Genomic DNA, 23,615 nt, shown 5'->3' with positions numbered 1-23,615 from the left:
TTGCTGATAGGTGTTCCACAAAAGGGAATTCTTGACCCACCTTGACCTCTGATATGGCCTTCCTAAGATTAAGAAGACAGGACTATTTCAAGACCCTGCCTACCCTGGTACCCTTGGTCCTCTGGGGCATGTATAAGAGTAGAGCCTCACATATGGATGCACAGCCAGAGTCCATGTCTCCAGAGTGTGTTTTCCGGGACATATTCATAACTCTCTTGTATACCAATCTCAGGTTTGAGAGTGACTGGCTGAAACATTCTGAAGCTCAAGCCTTCCCCAGAGCACAGTGATAACATCACCTAGTAGAGTCAAGTTGGAAAGGCCACTCCAGGAGGCAAAGGATTGCTTCTCCTTTGGCTTTGGTCAAATGCAGGCATGATAGCTACATGAGGTGTGCTCACATGGCCTACAGGATGGAACTTCATGGTAACCACCTCCAAGTGGTCCTTCTTGGAGACAGGTCCCGGAGAATCTTTCCCTCCCTCCTACATCTTCATCTAATTGTTCAAATAATCCATCCATCTATCCATCCATCCATCCATCCATCCAATTATGGTCCTGGTCTTGTGTATGTTGTAGCCATGATAAGCAAAAAGGAAATACATGTCTCTATTTGTATATCTTCTTTTGAAATATTTTTATTTCACTTTTTTCTAACAGTAATATAGAAACAAATAATCATAAAAATAAAATTGTAAATTATCCATTGATTATGTAATAGCACTTGGTATTGCTACAGGGGTAGATCTTGGATGAGGCCAGGTTACAGCCAGGCCTGCCCAGGCCCTCTAGGGCTCTGTGATTGCTACTGAGCCCACAGAGGCATTGGACTTGACCTTGTGGCAGCACAGTGGATATTTTGTGTCTCACAGGGGGTTTGGGGGCATGGAGATGGTTAATGATGAAACAGCAAACGGGACTGTGTACGTATGAGCCAGGAACTGGCTGAGGGAGGCTGCTAATATGCCACTGACCTACAGACATCTCTGCATGGATTCTACAAGCAGAATGAACAGCTAATGATTTGAGCTCACCATGAAAGGCAGGGAGCTAACAGATACTAACTTCATGTAAGAAAATAAAATGGGTTTCCCTTCCACTTTTGTGACCCCCCCCCACTCCCCACCTTCCCTCTCATCACAGAATAAGATTCTTTTAGGATGAACGTGAGATGAACAACTTAAGCTGAGACATCTAACCTATTCAAACTCATTCCTGGGACAAAGTTCCTCAGGGAACAAAAGATGATGCTGGGTTAGCTGAGCACAGACCACTCAATCACATATTTAGTTACTGACCACATCTAATTTGACCACTTTGCTTTGCTCTAAGCTAAGGGTGTCATCTTCTGTAATGACTGATGTCTTCTCCTTTTTTATCTTTTTGAGACATGGTCTCATGTAGCTCAGGCTGGCCTGGAGAACTGACTATATATCATAGGCTAGTCTTGAATTCCTGCTCCTCCTCCCTCCACCTCGTGAGTGCTGGGATTAAAGACATGCACTACCATGCCTGGCTAATGATTGATTTCCTATAACCAGCTTGGCATTGTTTTTAGAATGTGGGATGTGTTTTCTATGACGTGGTGTGTGAGTGTCAGCCAGTGGCTGACTGAAGACAGGAGGTGACAAGAGATGATGAGGCTTCTTGGGACCTGGCAGTGTTTTGTGTAGTCTCTAAGGAAGGGACTGGGGTCAAGGCCTCTGAACTTCAGGGCTTTTAAGAAATCTTGGCTACCTTGTTCTACCTTTAAAAAAAGAAACACAAACTGCCTGGCTCTTTGAAATTACAAGGAAGAGACCATCCAGTCATATAAGACCAGCCAGTTATACCTTCCCATTCCAGTCTCTCCCTGGGTGTGTTGTGGCATGTGTGGACACAGCCCATGGGGATTACCAGGGAAAAGAAACATTATATACAGAGAACAATCAGTGTAGACTACAGGACTATGACAGATGGCAAGTGCCAAGGGCCCACCATCCAGGCATCATGCTTCTCTCCCTGCCCCAATACTTCGGATTGCAAAGTGGGGAGAATGGGTGGGGCTGAAAGGGAGGGAGAGAGAAGTTGGCAACTTATGGGTTTGGCAGAACATCAGGACCATCTTTTGGAGTTGAAGTTCATTGACAGGGGATCTTTCTAGGCCTGACTCACAATAATTCACACCTTAATATTCTACAGCCAATAAACAGCCAGGTAACTTGAGGGAAGTCATTTTCTTTTCTGGCTTCACTTTGCCCCTCTGCTAATGAGCAGGCCTCACGAGACACACCCAGTGCCTGAGAAAGTTGTGTTAACAGGATTACACATGGCCAGATGTGCTGTACCAGGTCTTCCCTGAACCAATCATCTTAACAGTCTGCTGATCTCAAGGTTGCTGCTAAGGAAAAAAACTCTTAAAACGAAACCCCAAACTCTGCGTAGCTTACTCAACTGGCTCTCCATTTGGACAGGTATCAGACAGGTATTAGTGAGTTAGCAACACATTTGTTAACAGTCATGGTCAATTAAAATTCATTGTTTAGGTCAGGCACAGTCTTGAGAGAGGCTCAGGATGGGCTTCTGGACTCCCTGGGGTCTTTGGTGCTAAGGATAAGGTGATGTGGGTGACACCATCAAGTCCCACCAGAAATGCCTCTGTCATGTCCCCTACAGTAGAATTCACTTGGGGGAAATCTGTTTCCTATCTGCCTTGTGTAGTCATCAGTGGCCTGCTAGGTGTTCTCCTGGAGTTGTGATTGGTAGCAAAATAACCGAAATGGTTATAACAGGAGCTAGGGGAGCTATCAGGGCATCTGGGTTCCTCTACCAAAGCTACACAAGTTGCATGCATCGTGTGTCATGGAGCAAGCTGGAAGTAGCATAGCCGTGTAGCATCGAGGCTGAATTTCAAAGTAGCAGGGCAGAGCTCCTTCCCAGGGATGCTGGTGGCCATCGAAGAGAAGCATGCATTCCCATATCCCTTTAGGTTTTCCTGTCCTAGCATGTCCCTGCCCAGGCTGGTGAGTCACCTACTTAGGGGCAATTAGAGCTAGAACTAAGAGGTTGGTAACAGTACATGAGAGATGAGTGTGCCTTACATATCTAATCTTCCCAGCTTCCCCAGAGGAGAGCTTTCTGCAGGAACAAGCATGGGGTGGGGGGGGAGAAGGTCCCCGTCCCCTTTGGGATCCAACACCATAGCACCAGTGATTCTAGGACACAGGAAAGCAGGCCATAGAGAGAGGCAGGCCATGGGGATCCTGCTGAGACCCCCATCTTACATAGTGTCTGCAGACTCTTTGGGTATTGAACATGAAGAGCCAGGTATGCAAAGCTGAAGCCCCTGGTATACTACCACCAGGTCCTGGGGCCTTCCGTTCCCCAGCATGGCCCCAGGGAGACCCACTTTGGGTAACTTGGTCTGAGCCCCCCTCTCTCTCTCACCCTTGGCTCTGGTCCCTCTTCCATCCCAAGGCCCCTCAGCAGAGAGAGAACCTCCTGGAGTTGATGTTCATTTTGGTGACGCCAATGAGCTTGAGTGGTGTGGAAAGGCTGAAGGAAGATGCCAGAGGGGAGTCGCAAAAGAGGTCGGACAGCTCATCTCGCTCCTCCAGCTCATAGGCAGCATCGTTGAGCATCCTCCGGTGCAGGCGGCAGGTCTGCTCAATCTTCAGCTTGTTGATGTCTCCACGGAGGCGCATGAGCTGTCTAGCCAGCTGCTGGTCCTGGAGCCGCATCTCTGCCTGCAGGGGAAAGGCCAGACGTGAATCAGCAGGGTGTGTGGGGGCTGCAGCTCTGTGAGCTCTGCTGAGGGCACTCATTGATAGGGATCCTAACCGATGTCAGGGACCACAGACAGGTCCATCTGGCAGCAGGCATACTTCCTAGGTCAGAGGGGAGAAAGGACACACAGTGGTGGCACAGGAAGGTGTCATTGACCAACAAAGCTTTCTGCCAGGCTAGCAACTATGTCTAAATCCTTCTCCAGGCCAGTCCTAGCTTAAGATCACTTCTAGTTCACCCCATTCCTGGGTTTTCAGTGGATGTTCAGGTGGAGTGAGACTGCAAAGAGTAACAGTCACCAAATTTGGCAGCATAGCTTCTGGGTGGGAAGGAGGGATGTGACAGGCAGGACAATGAGGGCTTTCTACTGGGACAGCTCAGTTAGGTCACATGTGTGGGCTGGCATAACATGCCTTATTATTTGGAAATTCATACTTTATATTGTATTTTCATTATATCCACCTACTACTACCGTCCTCCAATTTTCCCACATGCCCTCCCACTCCAACTTTCAAATTCTTGTCCTCTTTTTTAAAAAAGTATAATTAGTAACTCTGAGTCCAGTTAGTGCTGCCCATATACACATGAGTGTGGGCCATCTCCCGGGGTGTAGGGCCCTACCAGTGGTCATGTGACTCTCCCTCACTCTACAGCCTGCTATTTTTTTTCTTCATTCATCTTACAATGACTTATGGATGTATATCTTAATAAAGGCTCCTAAGAGTCAACATGAAAATGAGCTGATATTTACTATGAACCAGGCACAGCTAACACAATAGAGTTAATCCTTATAGACAGGGAAGGTGAAGTCTACTGTCAAAAGGCCCTCAGTGGTAAGGCTGGGGTAGGGGCTCAGACTGTTGTCAGAAGCCTGACAACTCAGTTCTGCTCTTAGGAGAGTGGAGCCTAGGGTATAGGACTGTTCAAAGCTGGGAGAGCCTGGAGAGGGTTTCTGATGGTTTTTAACACCTCTGTTTCCTGTTAGGAAAGGGATGTCCCTCAAATGTCTCTTAGCAGCACTTTAAAAAACCCATCTGCAAGTGAGGATACTGGAACTCCACTGGCTTCAAGGTGCCCTTCGGCTTCACAGTTATGACTTGGCAGAGACAGAATACAGCTGTGATTTCACTAGGCTTCGTGGGCAGCAGTGTCCCATTAACAAAGCTTTGTCACTCAGATAGGGCACCAGCTGTTCCAACTAGACCAGAGACCCAATTCCATCTTGCCATTTACTCTGCCTACACCTGCAAGTGGCTATTGTTTCATTACTTTTCCATCCTCAGACTCAGTTCTCCAGGTGCCTGGAACCAAATGAGCCCTGAGATTTGAGACAGATGCCCCTGTCGTTATGCAAACGCAAATATTCTCACTTTCTGCATTGGGTTTGGAATACAGCCCAATGCCATGAAGAAAATTAGTGACTTCACTAGTGAGCAATCGGTGTTTTCTCTTTTCCTCTCACACGCACAAAATACATAAATAATAAATCTTTTTTCTTGACTGTGAAGGGCTAAGACTCCAAAATGTGAAAGAAAAAAAAAGTAAAATCTATATAACATAAAACATGTCATTTTGATCATTTTGAAGCACACAGTCCAGGGGTGTCAAAGACATGCATTGCTGTGTGGCCACTGCTACCACCCTATGCCAGAATCGTCCTACAAATCTCAACTAAAAGATGTGCTCTTTAAAAAAAATATCATCATCCCCCTTCTCCAGCCCCTGAAAACCCCAACCCCATTCCACTGACTGTCTCTATGAACTAGACGATTCTCGAGAGCACCCTCCTCCCCCCATCACCATGTGTAGGTTCCTACAGTGTTTGTGCTTATGTGACTGGCTTATTTCATTTCCCATCATGCTCTCCAGGTTCACACGTGTGAGAGGCTTTTTAAATTAACTTCCCTTAGCAATGACTAAAGGGCACATGTCACTGTGGATAACATGAATGACAAGCTCTGTGCCCTGACTCTGGCTCCCTGTACTTGATCTGTGCTGGCCCCTGCCTCTTCCCTGACCCCAGGCCAGAGGCATCACATTTATCTGTCTTACAGAAAAGGAAACTAACTCAGGCCCAGCCCTCCTGGGAATGGTGGCACTCAGATCCCTCTGGGTCAAGCAGTGGCTTTCCTAGGGAGACCTGTTGCAAGCGCGCCCCCCCCCACACACACACACATACACCTGCTCAACAAACCAGTCACTAACTTCCTGAACTTCCACCCCCACTTCTTCACGAAGGGGATAATGAGGTCTCCAGACCAGACAAGACACTGTGCTTAGTAACCTTAGGGCAGTAGCTGCCAGTGGCCAAGTGCTTCATTGCAGCCAGTTAGGGACCCACAGAAGCACCTAGGCTGGAGCACTGGTCCTGAGACTCCAGCCTAGGGAACTCAACTGAGCATAGGTCAAACACTGTCCTCCAAAGCTCAGTGTAGAAGGTACTTATTTTCCACCCCACCCCGAAGGTGGCCTGCCCTCCCTCTGGGGAGGCAGGCACAGGCTGGATTCAGAGCTGTGGTTTGCTGTTCCAGTAATCCTACAGTCAGGGCACAGAACCTGGTGAAAGGGGTCGAGGTGCCATTGGTCTGGGACTCAGGGGGATTGTAGGGTCTCCAGAGACCTGAGGTGGTGGAGGTAGCCTTTCTGAAAGAGCCAGTGCTGTCGCTCAGACTCTTCTGCTGCCTGTGGACACTGGTGGTTTTGAGGCAAATGAGAAGCCTCTTAGGAGAATCTGGCCTGTTTCTTCAGGTAGAAGGCAAAGCCCCCAGGGCAGGATTAGCTAAACAGTAATTACAGGGCTTTGCAAGAGAAAAGATTTCCTGACTTCCCAGCTCACTGTGGGGTAGGAGAGGTGATGGAGATGCTGAGGGAAGAAAGCTGGGGAGGAGAGTCAGCTGAGAGAATCTAGACAGAAAGCTCTCAGTGAATGTGTCCCTGCTTACTGGGAAGAGACCACCAACCACACCAAGTGCTTTCCCGAGGAGAAGAGAGAAGTTTGGGCTTGCCCTCGGCTGGCAGCAATGAAAATGATAGCTGTAGACATCCCCTGGATGTCCTAAGTTCAGTGGTTACCATACACATGACCAGGGGTTTCTCCTAAAACAAGTGGAGGCAAGGACTCCAATAGAGACCTGTGCCTACATTCATAGTGGCCCACCCCAACTGCAAAATAGATGAACACAGTCAACCCATGCTCCGGATGCTATACAATCCTAGCAAGGGGGAAAAATTCAGACACATGTCACAATGTGTATTTGGGGGTATTATGCTAAGTGACATTAGCCAGTGACAGAGAGACAAATATTTGACCCATGTATGTGAAGCAGTGGGAACAATTATATTCTGTGACAGACAGCAGAAAAATGTTTGCCAGGGTGTGGGGGTTGGGAATCAGTGTTTAATGGCCAGCACAGATAGAAAGAGAATACCAAGGTGGAGGACATTTGTCTAGTCCTTAATACTGGGGCTCCTGAGGGTGCCATCTCAGCCTGAGAGCCTCCATTTGTCTCTGATGGATGCTAGAACTGTCTATGGTAGGAGGGCCAGGAACTGTCTCAGCACGTGTGAAGGGGCAGAATGTGTTCCATTTCCACATGGTTGGACAACAGAGACCTAATTCTTGAGGTTTGCAAATACGCTTTGTATTCTGCTCTGGTGTTTGTCTAGCTTCACCCAAAGGTCAGCCATTGTTACAATCGGACATGTATAATGTCAGCCATTGTTATGATCAGTATTGTGTTGGAGTCTGTGTAGAACCAAGACAATGCAGGACACTTTAACCTTAGTTTGACCCCAGAGAATGCCAGACTGATGAGGGTGGATGGAGGCAGGTGGTGTGGGTAAGGTGTCTTGCTCAATGGAAACTTGAGTTTCTGGGAACCTGTAGAAGGAAAAACTCAAAGGTTCCCAGAAGCCAGCTCCACAGTGTGAATTGGTTTCCAGGGGAGTTATGGACTCTAATGGAGGTGGAAGTACACTTCATGGAGAGGTTATCTCTGAGAGGAGGTGGCTGGGCCACATAGGTAGGAGTGGCCTCTCCTGACAGTGGGGGTGGGGGGCTATTATCGGTAGCCCCTGGTCTGGGCTATGGAGTGGAGATCTGGCACCCTGGTACATAGGCTGGTTCAGGGAGGAGGAGAGAGACCATTATATTGCCTGCTTTGTCTGGGCCAGACAGAGTCAGGACTAAAAAGAGAGCTTAGGGCCCTTCAAGCCCTCCTGGGGAATTCCCCACTCTACTCAAGTATGAAGGTCTCAAGATGTGACAAGGTTTTCAAACTTGGAAAGTCCCCAAACTGTTACGTTCTCTATGAGAGGCTGGACTTTCAGAGCTACCAGGAGCTCTGGCTTCCAGTCCCCAAACAGCCCCTTGCTAGGGGAACATCCCTGGGCGGGTGTGAACCCCTGGCAGAAAAGGGAAAGGGATGGCTGCCCCTCACCCCTGCTTCATCAGATAGTAGCTGGGGTGGGAAGCAGGGAGGTGTTCCTGGAAGGGCCACACAACAGAGTGAAGCAGGAGAGGTTGGGAGTTGAGGACTGGTAGGGACCTGAGTTGACACTTCTCAAAAGAAGACAATATGGTAGCAGGGAAATTTAGGGAAAGGTGTTCAACATCTCAAATCACTGGGGAAATGCAAATCAGAAGTACAACAAAGCTGGGTGTGAGGGCCCACACCTGTGATTCTAGACTTGGGTGGCTAAGACAGGCAGATCATGAGTTCAAGGCTGGCCTGGGCTATGTCATAAATTCTAGGCTAACTTGAGATGCAGAGTGAGACTCTGTTTCAAACAAAAACTCACAGCAAGATACCACCTCATATCAGTTCAAAGAGACAGGAAATAAAGATACCAGTAAAGGTATAAGGCAGAGCTAAGTATCACAAACGCGCGCGCGTGCGCGCGCACACACACACAAACACACACACACACACACACACACACACACACACACACACACACACAACCACTGTAAACAGAACTACCTACCATGACTATCTGAGAAGTTAACCTACTCCCATGTTTACTGCAGGAGTCCACCACAGTCAAGACATGGAATTGACTGGGATATCCACCAAGGGATGAATTTACTTTTTAAATGTAATTTATTATCTGACTATAAAACTTTGAAACCTTCATGTTTGCTGCAATGTAGAAAGCATTACGTTAAGTGAAATAAGTCACACACAGAAAGACAAATACCACATGTTCTTACTCACTTTGAAAGCTGAAAAATAAGTTTAACTCTAGAGGTCCTGGAGGCTGGGAAGGTGATGGGGAAATGAGAAAGACTGAAAGTGGCTATCAGATCAGGGGAAATTCATTCCAATATTCTTTTGGTAGTACTGAGGACTGAACCTAGGACCTCATGAATAGGGGGCAAGCACTCTACCACTGCACTACAGCCCTAACTCAGTTCTACTAGTCTAATCATGCCCAGATAGATAGTCTACAACAATTTCGTATATATTTTAGGTTAACTCAAGGAGAATGAGTGTTGCCACCACAAAAGGGATAGTATTTGAGAAAGTGGAAATGCTAATTTTGATCTGAGCACCACACACTGCATCTAATTATACTACCACATCCTACAATAAATCCACACATGTTGATTTAAATATATATGTATACACATCTCTATATACACATATGTTAGAAAGGGATTATCCAGCCTACAGGCATGCTTCAGACTGAACTAATCTTTTTACACTTGAGACCCCATGGCTGACCTCTGTGTTAGTGTAAGGCACCTCCTCATGCAGACTGAAAGAATTAAATTATTGGAAAGAGGACAAAACAGAGTTGACTTTGAAGAACAACACAGCAAAGTATCAGGAGTTGAGAGGATGTGTTGAGGAAGCAAAGGCACCTCCATGATCTCTGACTGAAGGAACAGTGGATTTAACAGCCATTCAGGTTTGAGACTGGGCAGATCTGAGTTCAAATCCCCATGCTGATAATCAGTTTTCTCATCTGTAAAGTGGGGGGTGATAATACTATCAGTAGTGCCTGCCATGGGAGGTGGCTGTGAGCATCAAGTGTGTGAGCATCAAGTGTTGTGATAGGAATAAACACACACAGTACTGATCACCCACCTTGGGAGGTGGCTGTGAGCATCAAGTGTTGTGACAGGAGTAAGCATGCAGAGTACTGATCCTGGCCTTTGGTTCCTCCTCTTTAGTTTCCTTTACCAACACCCTGACATGCAGGTATTTGTCACCCCCATTTTACGGTGATAAAATTTGGGAGGATTAGGTAAACTGCAAGTAGGATAGAAGATCTGGACTGGAACTCTAATTGAAGATGGATGCTTTTCCCACCCCACCATGACCAGTTACTGGGCCAACTGCTTTACAGTGAATTACCTGTGGGTACTCAATAACTCCACAAACCACTCTGGGCTTACAGAATGGACTTCCTCAGAGGCCAGGAGGGATCTGTCCTACACAAATACCCTGGGTGGTCTTCCCTCTCCAAACCAGGACTCTACCTGCAGGTCCCTAGGTGATATCTGCCTTCACTTGAGGGACACTCTCTGAACACCAGGCCCATCCCACCCACCTCAGCTCCACAGCCCAGACACCCAAGGACTTCTCATCTTACTACAGGGGATGAGGTGGGATGAGAAAATCCCTTGTTGCCTCCTGTGGCTCCAGGGTTGCCCTAAGCTTCTCTTCTGCTGAACTGTGTTCCACTGGCTCCTTTGTTCCCTTAACACTGCAGTGAAGAAGAGGGCTCTGGGCAGGGCCTTGGGATAGGGGTCAGCTTCAGCCTATTGGCCACAATTCCTATAGCTCTTCTGGGGATGGAAGGCCTTAGTTCTCTCATTCTAGGAGACTCTTATCTGCAGGACGAGGCATGAGTTCCAATCACAGTGTCAAGACAAAAGAACCCAATACTTTTCTTTCTTTGACCTTTTATTTTTAATAACCTCTTTCTCCTTGATTATATACAGTGTTTCTATTTTAGAAATTTCTGGAAACTACAGAAAAGTAGAAATAATAATAAAGAAGAAATGAAGATCACCACTGCTCTGATGTCTCCCATACCTTTGTCTATAAACACTTTGTTTTGAGACATGGCCTTGCTTTACAACTCTGGCTGACCTGGCACACTCTATATAGCCCAAGTTGGATTCTATATAAAAATCTTCATAAACCCCTACAAAGTCAGTATCTTCTCAAATGAATATAATTGGGTATTCACAGGTAGAGGAGACAAGCCTTGGGCAGGCAGATGTCTGGGCTTCTTGTGAGTAAAGGCCCACTCTGCCGGTCTCCAGTTGGCTGCCTCTGAACATTTATCATCTTCCCTGAGACAGAATGATTCCAGCGACATGTTCTGAGGCATGGCATGCAACTCCATGGGACCTTCTAGGAGCATCCTTTTCTGAAACCATCAGGGTTTGAACGTGGGCCTTTGACAGCATGTGGCCCATGACATGAACACGTGATAGGTCTGTGAAACAAGAAAGACTCCTGGATCCTGAGTCAGATGGGTGCCATCCTAACAGGCTTAGCCACATCCTTTGCCATCATTTAACTCCTCTGCCCTAAAATTTCCCAGCCTCTGTCTTCTTTGTAAAATGGGAAGAGCAAACAGCCTCAAGCTTCTGGGAGCACTGCATGGAAGTGCTCTGGGCCTTAAGAGTCCCCTCTCCCGCCATCATCACAAACTTCCACCCCACACGGTGAGTGTGACCTGTCATCTGTCTGGGCATCCAGCAGATAAGGATAATGGGAGCTAGTGTCATATGTGCCTAGATTTACCACTGAGAACTCTGGCTGGTGATCAAAGTGAGGCGCCACCAGAACCTGGGTCTCCAGCTCTGACACATGGGCCCTGCCTGATTAGTACCCAACAGGTTTTTTTATTATGTTTTCTAACAACTATCAACACCTTCTTCCTGCAGGGATCAAACACCTGCAGGAAACTGACAGACAGTGTAGGTGCTGAGGATTCTTTATTCTCACCACGGAGTGCATCAGGGACCTGGGAGGTTAGGCTTTTACTTCTGGCTGCCACTGACAGAGCAGAAGGTGTTCTGGGCCCTGTTTCTTATTGTATCTGTCATGGGCACTCCTGAGCAAACCACAGAGACAAGACAGAAGGCAGGCCTGTTGGTGGCTCAGCCGTAGGCCCAGGCCTGAAGCTGGTTCCTTGACCAAAGGGAACTTCCAGGACAACTGGAATTTCACACTCGGTTGGAAGGAGCTGACAGACTCCTGCCACCCAGGGCCATAGCCTTCCCATCACACCCTTCCAGAACTGCCACCATCTCATCCCAGATGACCCATTAGGCTGTCTTCACTACAGGGCCAGAGCTAGGGGTTGTAACCTTCAGGTAACCAGAGCAGTCTAGAATCAGCAAAGGAACAGCTGTTTTCTAAGACCCTGAGAGCCATGAGGTTGGATCTTAGCCTGCGGGTATCAGGTGGCCTCAAATCACCAAGCACAGAGGCCTATCATAGTTGGGTGATGACATGGTCTCTTGATCTAGTTGGAGCAGATGCTAGGCCTTAGTTGGATGTCATATGATATTTATGGCTTGAGAATCAATGAATGAATGGAGAGCCAGGATGGGACCAAGGGAGCAAGAAGGGATATCAGATGGGAGACCAGGGAAGTCCCTAAGCTTAAGTTGTGGGCCCTATTCCTGCCATAGCTGCCTCCATGTGGCCCAAGGCTCAACCTGCAAAGGGGTCACAGTGAGGGAGCCCAGGCCAGCAGTTCAGGAACCACACTTCTTCAGAAACTGCCTCATGACCTTTGAGGGTTTGTTTCCTGATATCCCTGGTACATTATCTGAAGGAAAAGTCACTCTACTTTAGGTCAACGGGGATATTGCCAGAAACACCCCGTATCTTGGGGTGAAAGCCAGGAAGGAATGTCAGGTGGTGTAGGGAGCCGTCCCTGCATTCTCCATTACAATGATGGCGCCTGCAGGCACTGAATGTAAATAAGATTATTGCGCAGGCGCTGGGTAATCTTCCATTCCTTGATCTCTGTCTATTCCGTGGCGTCATATGGCCTGAGGAGCTGAAGCCAATCATAGGGTGACACGTCCCAGGCGGCGGCTGCCAGCCTTTATTAGGGGACGGGATTCTTGGCTCGGGGTCTCCGCTCTGGTAAGCTTATGCTCTCCTCTCAAGATGCATTAAAGCTTTCCTGCAGAAGGATCCGAATGTCCTGTGTGGTTCTTGCTGGCGAGACTATTGCGCGGGACAAGGTGGGATCCTCCAGCCCTTCATTTGCTTTGGAAACTGTTCAGATCCTGCAACCCCTCTCTGCTGTCCCTAGAGGAGACAGAGGAGGGTAGACAGTGCTTCCTGTCTCTGCATAGCCTGTCTTTGAATGATGGCACATTGACAACTGTCTCCCTGGGCTGTTTAAACAGCTCCCAGGAGGACCACAGGTAGACAGGAGGCACACTGTGGGTCACCCTCTGCTAGGACCAAGACATCTATTAAAATCAGGGCCTGGAGGCAGAGGCCTAAAACTGCATTTACTTCTAAAGATGAGGCATGAAGATTGCAAATTCAAAACCTGCCTAGGCTATAGAGTGAGTTCAAGGCCAGCAACTGTGCAACTTAGCAATACCTTGTCCCAAAAGGCATACTAGAAGGAGGGTTGGGGATATAGTTCCATGGAAAGGTACTTGCCTAGCATGGCAAGGAAGGTCTTTAAATTCATTCCTCAGGACTACAGACAAACTTATGTTGAGCTGGGTGTTTTGCAGTATGGAGGGAGAAACCCCATATACTGACTGGAACTAGAGTCTTAGTCTGTTTCCTTGGACACAGGGGAAAAAGGATAAATTTTCACAGGAGTCTAATAATGTTCAGGGAGGGCAGAGTTACCCAGGTACAGAGAAAGCTCGATTCTAAATTTAAATAAATACAGCATAATAAGGTTTTATGCAAACTACTTTCACTGGGACCTTAAAAATGGGCAGATATGAAAGACACCTTTAATTTGCCATGTGGTGAACACATGGTAAATTAGAAAAGTAGCACAGAGCTCTGTTGTAACTGAGACAGAGAAGAAAGCATTCTAACCCAGCTGCTTCTAGCTAAGTGTTTGCTGGTGTCTGATTTCTGACAGGGCAGAACTGGGCATGGGGGTCCTCAGATCAGTACCGGAGCTGCTGCTGTCCCCCGGGAGGCCATCTCTAAGCAGATGGGGTTCCTGCATCATTGTGCTGGGTGGGGGTGCTTAGTGAGGAGTTCTTCACTAAGACCCCTTTGCCATCTGAATGTGGCTTCGTGGGACAGTTAAGGCAGGGACAGGGTGTGGAGCCCAAGCTTGGAGACTCCTGAATCTTCCCTCAGAAGTCTTTTCATGGCCCCTTGGGCCTCTTTTCATTCTTTGGTACTCTAGGTGTGGTATGGCATATGGCATTTAGTGTCCCTTAGAACATATTGGAAATTCCAAAACACAGATCCCCATCTCAGACCCACAGAATAGAATATTCAACTTTACAAGAGACTGGGGGGGGGGGGCTCTATATGCACATTGGAGTTTGCAGGCCAAATGGCTTTTCCAGAATGTTCAGCTGGGCCTTCCCCAGTGAGGCCAGCACACCAGACTCCCTCCTGCATTTCCCAAAAGTGACGGGTGAGTTTGAGCCAAGGATTTCTCACTTCCTAGCTAGGGTCACTGACTCCCAGGAGCTTCAGAGAGTTTATCTATAGGATGAGAACAATGCCAGCAAGTGTCCAGGGCCTTTGTAAGATGGAATGGAATGCAGGGACTCTCATTCAACCTTGTTTTTCTCTCTGCCTCCAACCCACACATTCTGTTGACTACTGGCATCCCTGTGAACTCGGTTTAGGAAAGCTGACTGCGGATGGAGGATGCTTTATTCTGTGGCAGCAGCTAAGACTAACAGTGACCTGATGGCCCAGGCTTCAAACACCAGCTTTCTTATTCCCAGCTTCATTCCTCTCTGAGTCTTTTTGGTCTTGAATAAGAGAGTTTGGGAAGACAAGGTCACATGACAACGAGAAGTGAGTAACTCGAGTGAAGTACCTGGCACACAGTGAGCACTGTGACACATCTCTCATCACCATCATTACCCACCCCTGGTCACCTAGGAGAATAGAAAATGCTATGCAGATATAAGGCATGTTACTAATGCACATATTTCTTGTGCCCACATCAGACAGCCTTTGGCAACCAAATTAATCTCGACTATGACCTGCCCTGCCCTGGGAGCCTACAGTCTGAGTTATCCTAAATATGGCTGCATCCTCCACTTAGCCAGCACACTCTGGGTGGGGCACCTTGCCATGCTTATTTTTGATGTGTCCTGGCAATGGGCGTAAGTATGCCCCATAGATCTCAGACAATGTTCTCAGCTAGGCTGCGTATTGCTTTAACCAATCCTTAAAGTCTCTAGATGTTCAGCATCATACCCCAGGTGTTCTTTCCAATGGTCTGAGGTGTGGCTGAGACTTTGGGATTTTTCCAATGCTCCCCATGGTACTTTTCCATCTAAAGGATGATGGGGGTGTCTAGGAAGTTTGAAGGAAGCCCCTACTGTTTTCCATTCACTCAGAGGAAAATTTTCTCTATTGCTCTCTCCAAAGGGAAGGCCACAAGGAATGTGAACATATTGAGACAGTAAACAACTCTGCCCCTAGAAGCAATAAACTCTCAAATGAACTCAAAACCAACAAATTGCATCTTTGGCTAATGGGAATATTTTTTGTTCCTCTGTGAAAAACAGATCAAAGCAGGTTAGCCTCAGGAATTCAGGGTACAGATTCCAGGGTCTGTCTCTGGCCCTGCATGCTCATCTCTCCACCTCTCATGCTCTTGTGAGCACCCTGTGGTCACAAAGCAAGAATTCACAGGTGCCCTGTCTTCTTTGCAAGCCAATAGCAAACACACCCATGCTTGACCTTAATGGTATGCACAATGGAATAGTGTGTTCTGGGCAGTCTCAATGCCAACTAAAGGGTTCACAATTAATCAGATGGCCAATCTCCTGAGCTGCTACCACCCTGAACTCCAGTGCTTTATTTCAGCCCATGAGGAATTTCAGGCTCCAGTGGAGAGATAGATGTCTTGCAAGAACAAACCAAGCCAGCCTCTGCTTTCCTGTTGGTTGGAGAGTTAGGACCTTCTCTGGAAGACAGCTGGCCTTGACTGCTGGTCCTGCAGGTGACTCAGAAGCAGCTAAAGTTCAAGGGAGGCTTTGTTTCAGGTCTGAGTCTGCTAAGAAGTCACTATTACAGAGGGACCTAGTGGTTTTCCTGGGGCAGGATGGGAAAATGCCCCACCTCCTTTCCCAGGATTTTCATGCTGGTGAAGAGGTTCCTGATGGGAAACTCTGTGGGCAGAAAAAGGATCCAGCTGCTGTGCTACTCGGCATCTTCTGCCTTTGCTCACTCTTCCCATCTGGAATGCCTGACCCACCCTGACTTCTGGGCAGACTCTTACTCAGAAACCTTTGCCAAAGTGTTCACTCAAAGCGTGATCAGTCCTGGGCCCGCTTCTGGCAGCTCTTGAACACCTTGAATTATCAAACACCTCTTTCCACACTGAGCCCAGTACTTACACCTATGCCCCCCAGACTGAGAGCCCTTCCCAAAGTCTCTCACCCAGGGAGACTCACCACCTAGCTAGGTCAACTTCCAGCTCAGGGAAAGAGGCCACCTGCTTGCTGAGTGAGTGGTGGTCCCCAACCTGTAGACAAGTAGAGTAGATAGGGAGAGGGTTTCTTAGAGAAGTCAGTACAGGCAAAGTCTGAGAATTCTAGCTGTCTGAGACTAAGAGCTGGAGACTATTCCTGGTGGGAAAAAGGTAGAAACACCCTTATGTGGCCTCAGATCCTTGGGGTAACACTTGTTTCCTCCATATCTTTGATTAGGAGCTGACTGACCCAGGCCAAATGTATCCACTGAGAAATAGGATCTACCCTTTGTCTAATTGGAAGATAGACATGCAAATAAAAACAGGCAGAGATGGAAGGACAAATGTGGGAGTGCAGACAAAGTCAGAAAGATGGAGAGAAATAACAAGCTCGGCACATTTTCTGCATGGGTCTCTTGTGGGGCAGCCACTCACCAGTTCCTTTCTGAGCCAGGTTATAGCTTCATCGATACTCTGGAAGCCTTCCAGCTTGCCCGTGGTCAGTGGTCCATCGCCCTGGCTGGCACTCCTGGCAGGTGGGAGAAGCTCTCTGGACTCCCTTAGAGGTATCGAAGGCTCTCCACCTCCACAGGCTCCCTCCTCCAAGCTTGCCTCTTGCTGGGCTGCTGACCTTGGGAAAGGCCACGTCTGCTCCTCCAGCCTGGCCTGCCATTCCAGGTAGGAGGGTCTTCGGGTCTCTAGCCTCAGTTTCTCAGTGAGGGCCTTCAGGCTGAGGAGGTGGTCATCTGGAGGTGCGGCTGCCCCTGCTGGCCTGTCATTCTCACCCACTTCGTCCACTTGGATCCGGGGCACAGACATTCTCTAGTCTGCCCTTGTAGCCACACATGGGAGGTGGAGGAGGTCACTCAGGAGGCTTGCTGGGTAGCAAGGTCAAGTCCTGCTCAGCAAGGACCTCATACAGCAGTGGCCATGACTCCTGAAGGCATTGTTCGGATGGGAGTGAGTCTCACGGCTTGGCAGCACCTGGAGCCAAACAAGGCTGTGAAGTGTGCCTCTCTGAGCAGGTGTGGCTCAGGGTCTATGATTTGTCCCGTAATCCTGTGGGGCCATGTTTCACAGAAGGCAGGATCAGACAAGCGTCAGCAGGAATCTTTGGGGCGGCCTCCTCCGAGATCTATCTATGCTTGCCAGAGGTGTGCAGGTCGGAGGTGATGGGAATGCCCTCTTTGGGGGGAAGTAAGCCTGCAGGATGGAAAAGAATCATATCAGCCCTGGTCTCACCCCCCAAGATGGGAAACTGAGGTCCATGGACCGGGTTTCTACTTGCCAGTTCTTGGCAAGAAGTGAAGTAGTTTCACAGACTTCATGCAGAGCAATTGATTGAGTCAGATAGAGCTTTACCTTTTGTAAAACCACTCTACCTGTCTGAGCCCAGGGAAGCCCTTGCAGCAAGTTTAGATGCTTGATTTTAACACCCAATACACAGAGGAAGAATCCGAGTCTCCAAGAGGCCAAGTGACTCACCAAGATAGATCCCTCAGCAAGAAACAGGGGACAAAATCAGCTGGTCTGAATCTCAGGATATAGGTGTCTCCTCTGGGCCGGTCCTCAGAGGCAGCTGACTGGCCAAGTGGGACTCCGCACAGCCCCAGGACAGGTGTCTACTGCCCCTTAACCACCCTCACTCATCACAACCGCACCTTCCATCGGCACACAGCTTCCGGCTCCAACAACAACACCTGACCTCACCCCTTCAGAGGAAGCAAATAAAACGGCAGCCTGGGCAGGGAAGAAGCTGGCGGCTGGAGCTGGGCTGTGAAACTGAAGGAGACTCATGACTCACTCTTTTGGAAAGATGTTTCTCACGTTTACCTGGAGAGCCCACAGGGGAGCACCACCTTGCGAGGGATCTGGCTGTGCTCTGAGATGACCACCTTGGCTCTGGGGACGGGTGTAAGCCAAGACTCTTAGCCTATCTACAACAGTGTAGATAGAGAAGTTGCTGAGTGAGAAACAGACTCGAGCCTCCCAGCCTGAGCATCTCATGTCCGAGGAGATCTGGGCAAGGGCCCATCGGGGTAGGAGGCACATGACTTGAACTTGGGTTTGAAACATAGCTTTGCTGAGCTCTATACATGAACGAACTGAGGTGGGACCGGATCCAGGATAAGGCTCTGATGAAAAGCTATAGGCTCAGCCTCTTGGAGCACATGCTGCCCTTGTGTGGAAGGAGGAGGAAAGAGAGAGGTGTTTATTGACTTTGTGTGCCTTTGAAAACCCCTGACTTCATGGTGACACAAATCGGTCATGCTGCTTTTGTGCGGGCAGCATCCCCACATCCCCTAATCCCTGATGGTGATCTGCTTTCTATCTCCACACATTTTCTTCCTGAGAGTGCTCCATCATTCCCCCGCACAGGCTCAGCCCTCTTGCCGTTAGCATGGCACACTTGAGGTGTTTATCAGTATTTCATTCTACTTCATTTCTTGGCAAAGGGATGGAATACAATTTGTCTCTTCACCTGTTGAAATGCATGAAGCTGTTTCTGCATTTTAGGGATCATGAATAAAATCAGCTTAAGGGGTAAAGAAAAATACATATATTCCCGCTCAAAAAAATTAATTCAGGTGATACCTTATTGCAGTGACAGGTGGACAGAGATGAGGATTTAAGATGGGGGAGGTGCAGGAGCAAACTGGCAGGCTGGCCATTGAGGTGGGGGGAGGATGGTCCTCCTGACAGGCATGAAGAAGGTAAGAACACAGCTTTTTGCTCAGGACCACTCCTGCAAGTCTACGCTGCAGGGAGAGCTGACCAGAGCATCAGGGGCTGCTCTCCCCAGACTCCAAGCCTACCCTCCCTAGGACATCACTAGGGAATGAGGACATTCCACCCCACAGATAGCAGAGAAACCCAGTCTGATTTCTTGCCTTCTCTGGGCAAGTAACAGTACCTTGAGGGTCCTTGATCCCTCCCAAGTATTCTAAGCTCACTGTGTGGGCCCAGGGGCTTCCTCAGCAGCCACTCAGCTTCCCAGAAGCTCCAAGCACATAGCTAGGTAACCTTTAGAGATGCTGACCCTAGCTCTAGGCTGTCAGGCTAGCTGAGCCTCAGTCTGACTTTCTGTAAAAAGGGTTGATTGATACTATGCATCTATACCACGCATCTCTTCGTATATGCTCTCTGACTGTTAGCACGCTGGGAAGACACAGCAACTCTTGATATTCTGCCTCTCCAGATTCTTGTGATCAAACTTCTTCAGATCTCCCCACATATGAAAACCTGGGAGTGACTTCCTGGAGCCCCTCCCAGGCGCCTGCTGTCTGCTTTTTGTGCTGAGGTGCCAGCCTTCATTCTGAGTACACCCGGGGGCATCCGAACCCTAGAAAGCTTCCTTCCCCAGACAAGGGAGCTCTCGCCACACCCAGCAGAGCTTTTTGGAGAAAGTCCAGTTTGGACAGGCTGATGAGCAGCACCCTACTCACCAAGTCCTGGGAGGGACAACACAGGTGGGAAGGCCTTCCTACTCCTACGTGCTTCGCTGCAAAGGTGGGGGGGGAGGGGGGAGTGGAAGGGTGGCGGGGGGAAGTGGGAGGTGGGGGATAACGCTGCAAGGTCTCCTCTTGAGTCTCACTGTGTGGCTTTGTTTTAATTACTGTTTCTGACTCAGAGAAGGCCTGAAGAGGAGCTCAGTGAGATGACTCAGCCTAGGGGAACCTTTGATTCACTGCCTTCATGGTGCCTGTGAAGAACTGGGCACACTCTGGCTCTCTCCAGCCTCAGTCTCATCCAAGAAGCAAGCAGGAGAGCAGGGAGACAGGGAAGCACAGAGTTGGGGAAGGTGCGGTGCTTCCACGAGCTGGCTATAGGCCACTGCCAGCTGGGACCTGGGCACACAGTCAGTTTCTTTCTACCCAGCTCAGAGCTGGAAGGCAGCTGTCAGGTCTGTGTTCTGGACCTGTGGGTTGAGCCTCTCCATCCTCTTCTGAGATGTTGGTACAGCCAGAACTTGCACAATCTGCAGACTGGGCTCAGTGCAAAATGCAAACACTGGGATCTTCTTGGTTTTAAAAAGAAAAAGGTTCCTAAGCATTTCAGGGTGATAGCTGCAGGGTATTAACAAACTGAAGGTCTCTGTTAAGTGTGTAGGTCACTGAGGGGATCTGAGGCCTAACATGCAAGAGGCCTAGTTAAAACTACATTTAAAAGGTTGCAAAGTGGAGGGAACATACTGATGAGCCCACATTCACAGTTCCACCTCCACACTGAGCCGTCATCCATGGGCCCTTGACCTTTCCGGTGACCTGAATCATCTCTGCTCTTTCCAAACCTTCCCTTGGAAACCAAATGACCCAGGTGTCTGAAGAGGCCTGAGGGTTTCTTCCTTCCTCTATAACTAGGTGTAGGAGTTGGCCTGGAATGTTACCCACACAGGCCTGGGGAGGTGCCAGGAGAGAGGTTCACTCTCAACTGCCCACTTAGCTAACTCCATCCTGAGCTGGTAGCAAGTGCTGAATGGGTGTCTGTAACAGGTGCCAAATCTGGGGCAGCTTTTGGGTGGGCAGAATGGCAGAAGGGCCCTCCTGTCTTTCTTGATATACTAGGGTATTCTGGAGCCTGGGCTCAGGAAGACCCCTCTGACAGGCTGGGCAACAAGGCTTTTCAACTAACCTAGATTCTCCTGGAGCAGTAAGCACAGAGCAAAAGCAGAAAGCCAAAGGGCATCCTCAGACCTGGGGCTAGGACATCAGGAAAAAGGAGATCATCCCAGAATCCCACCAGGCTCGGGTATACTCCACATGACAGACACCCCATTAACAGCCAGGACAAGCCTTGCAGGTGTACCAGCCTTCCTGAAGAAATGATGTGTGGGCCTGGGGACCCACTCTGCACTCACAACTGCTGTTCAAACATGCTCCCTGGCTTCCAGGATAGCACAGGATGCTTGGCCAGCTGTGAGCTAATTCCTAGGCTGCTGGAGGAGGTGGGTGGGTACAATTTGATCCGTCAGCCAACACCTTGTCTCATTAGGAGCTAACTTGTTCATCTGGAAAGCCTTCAAGCCCACTTCCCCAACAGGCTCCTGGGCAGAGGAAGGCTAGGGGTCTGTTGACTAATGCTCTCCCGAACTCTTTCCACTGGAACCCATCATTTCCTCTTCAGTAGATACAAATCTAAACACCCCCCACCCTGCCTCTCCTGCCCCCCTTAAATCCCATGACTTTGTTCAGCTGTTTCTTCCTCCCTCCCTTCTCTACCTCAGTTCTCAGGGATTTGAGGCCTTTCTCCTTCCAAAAGATTTCTTTAATCTTTGCTGGCTGAGTGGTGTGTTCTGGTGATGACAGTACACAGGAAAACAGTGATGTCATCACAAGATTAGCCAACACTTACTAAGAGTAACCAGAGCAGGAGTCATTCTGACAACTAAGCCTGTCCTGACACAGGAATGCACATAGAAGCCTATGATGCACAAATTATCGTCCCCATTGTACAGATGGGGAGACGGAAGGCCCAGTTAGGTGTGTCACTTGCCTAAGGTCACAGAGCTAGTCAGTGGTGGAGTTGGAACTGGAGCCTCCATGTCTGTATCTAGGCTATCTCTTAATGGCTGGACTTCTTGCCCCTTTTAGACCATCACATTTATACTAGGCTCTTCTTTTTATAAGGCTTATTTGTATTTTATGTGTATAGGTGCTTTGTCTGCATGTATGTCTGGGCACCACATGTGTGCAGTGCCTGAGGAAGACAGAAGAGCTTGTTGTATCTCCAGGGAGTGGAAGTACAGTTGTTAGCAATCATACAGGTGCTTGGAGTTGTTCTTGGAGTTGAACTTGGATCCTCTGAAAGAGCAGCCGGTGTTCTTAACCATCTCTCTAGCCCTACCAGGGCCTTATGACAGTCTCCTCTATGACACTGTGGTGTCCACAATGTGAACCAGTGCTTTGGTCCTGGATCCAGAACTTAGCACAGTGCTGCCTCTGTAATTAACCCAGAATGAATGGGCACTGTAACACATGCACAAGACCCAGAGACAGATTTGGGGATTCAAGATTCAAGCTGAAGATCAGAGAAGCCAAGCAGCCAAGCCAGTAGATCTTACCTCTACCCAGCTGAAATGGCAATCCTGTCCCAATGAATCCTCAGAGGCAAAAGCTCTCAGTTCCTGTCTCCTCCTGCCTTTTATTCCTTTCTCTGCCTAGCCATATCACTCCTGTCTCCACCCACCTAGTGCTGAGATTAAAAGCGTGTGATTCCAAGTGCTGAGATCACCTTTGTATAAGCTGTTTCTTTTAGGACTGGATTGATTTCATGTAGTCAGTGTGGCCTTGAACTAACAGAGATCCATCTACCTCTTAATCCTGAGTCCTGGAATTAAAGGTGTGTAGCACCACCACCTAGTTTCCATAGCTAACTAGTATGGTTGGTTTTGCATTCTGAACCCTCAGGCAAGCTTTAATAAATCATAAACAATATATCACCATAGGCACAGAGAGCAGACCACTATCTCTGTGGCCTGTGCTTGCTCACATGTGTGCCAGCTGAATGGGCTCAGAGAAGCAGAAGTGCAGCTCCTGGGCTTCCTGTGGACAGGAGATGCCACTCCTATCCCTTCCCTGCCCTGACTGGCAAGCACCTGAACAGGACTATGTCTGATTACCTGTGTTCCTGGATGCAGGTGTGCAGCCTCCCCCACCCTTCCCTAGGCAAATCAGGAGCAGACTCAGCTTGTTCCATGTCCTGGGACTTTGAACTGATGTAGAGGGGACCTCCTTGATGCTCAGCATTGTATGGGGTCATTTCCACCTGGGACCTTCTGTCTTTGGTCCTCCAGAAAGACGGGTCCACTTTGCCTTGAGGAAACTGATCCCTCAGTTCCTAGGGCACTGACAGTCCCTCTCACCTCAGGTACAGTCACATGACTTTAATTGAGCTAATCAGAGCACTCCCAACCCCAAGCTGGCCTTACTGCCAGCAGCCTGGAGGGGCCTCTCGCTATCACAGGGAAAGCATTCTCTAGGGTATAACCCCAAGCACACACGACAGTTTGAGGCCCCCAATTAGACCTTGTTAAGAGCCCGACTGTAGTGGGACACCGTACTTAGGGCATGACAAGACTGTTGCCCTCTTGAACTCTCAGCAGCTGATCTTACCCACATAATACCCATATGAGACCAGGCTCATTAATATTCCATCATGGGAGGAAGGAGCTCACGAGGCCCCACCTTTCCTGAGGCATATAAGCAGGTAACAGT

At 48.7% G+C, this 23,615-nt stretch overlaps 1 protein-coding gene and 1 long non-coding RNA gene across 2 annotated transcripts in view; one reads left to right on the top strand and one right to left on the bottom strand.

The window, feature by feature from the left end:
• Window positions 1-620: 620 nt before the first annotated feature.
• On the bottom strand, window positions 621-19,936 carry Fam167a (family with sequence similarity 167 member A). The gene is made up of 3 exons (XM_027390354.2): window positions 19,848-19,936; window positions 16,837-17,604; window positions 621-3,725 (listed from the first exon to the last, which is right to left on the bottom strand). Exons 2-3 carry the CDS (start codon window positions 17,218-17,220, stop codon window positions 3,462-3,464), a joined length of 648 nt encoding a protein of 215 aa, XP_027246155.1. The 5' UTR covers window positions 17,221-17,604; window positions 19,848-19,936; the 3' UTR covers window positions 621-3,461.
• Window positions 19,672-23,615, top strand: part of LOC118238740 — a 21,626-nt gene continuing 17,682 nt past the window's right edge. The window contains exon 1 of the long non-coding RNA XR_004772542.1: window positions 19,672-19,871. This is a non-coding gene — a long non-coding RNA (uncharacterized LOC118238740). The remainder of the gene's footprint in view (window positions 19,872-23,615) is intronic.

This window comes from Cricetulus griseus, assembly GCF_003668045.3.
Source record: "Cricetulus griseus strain 17A/GY chromosome 1 unlocalized genomic scaffold, alternate assembly CriGri-PICRH-1.0 chr1_1, whole genome shotgun sequence".
Taxonomy (NCBI): domain Eukaryota; kingdom Metazoa; phylum Chordata; class Mammalia; order Rodentia; family Cricetidae; genus Cricetulus; species Cricetulus griseus.
The sequence above is the reverse complement of the archived record's forward strand: the minus strand, read 5'-3'. Positions and strand labels throughout refer to the sequence as shown.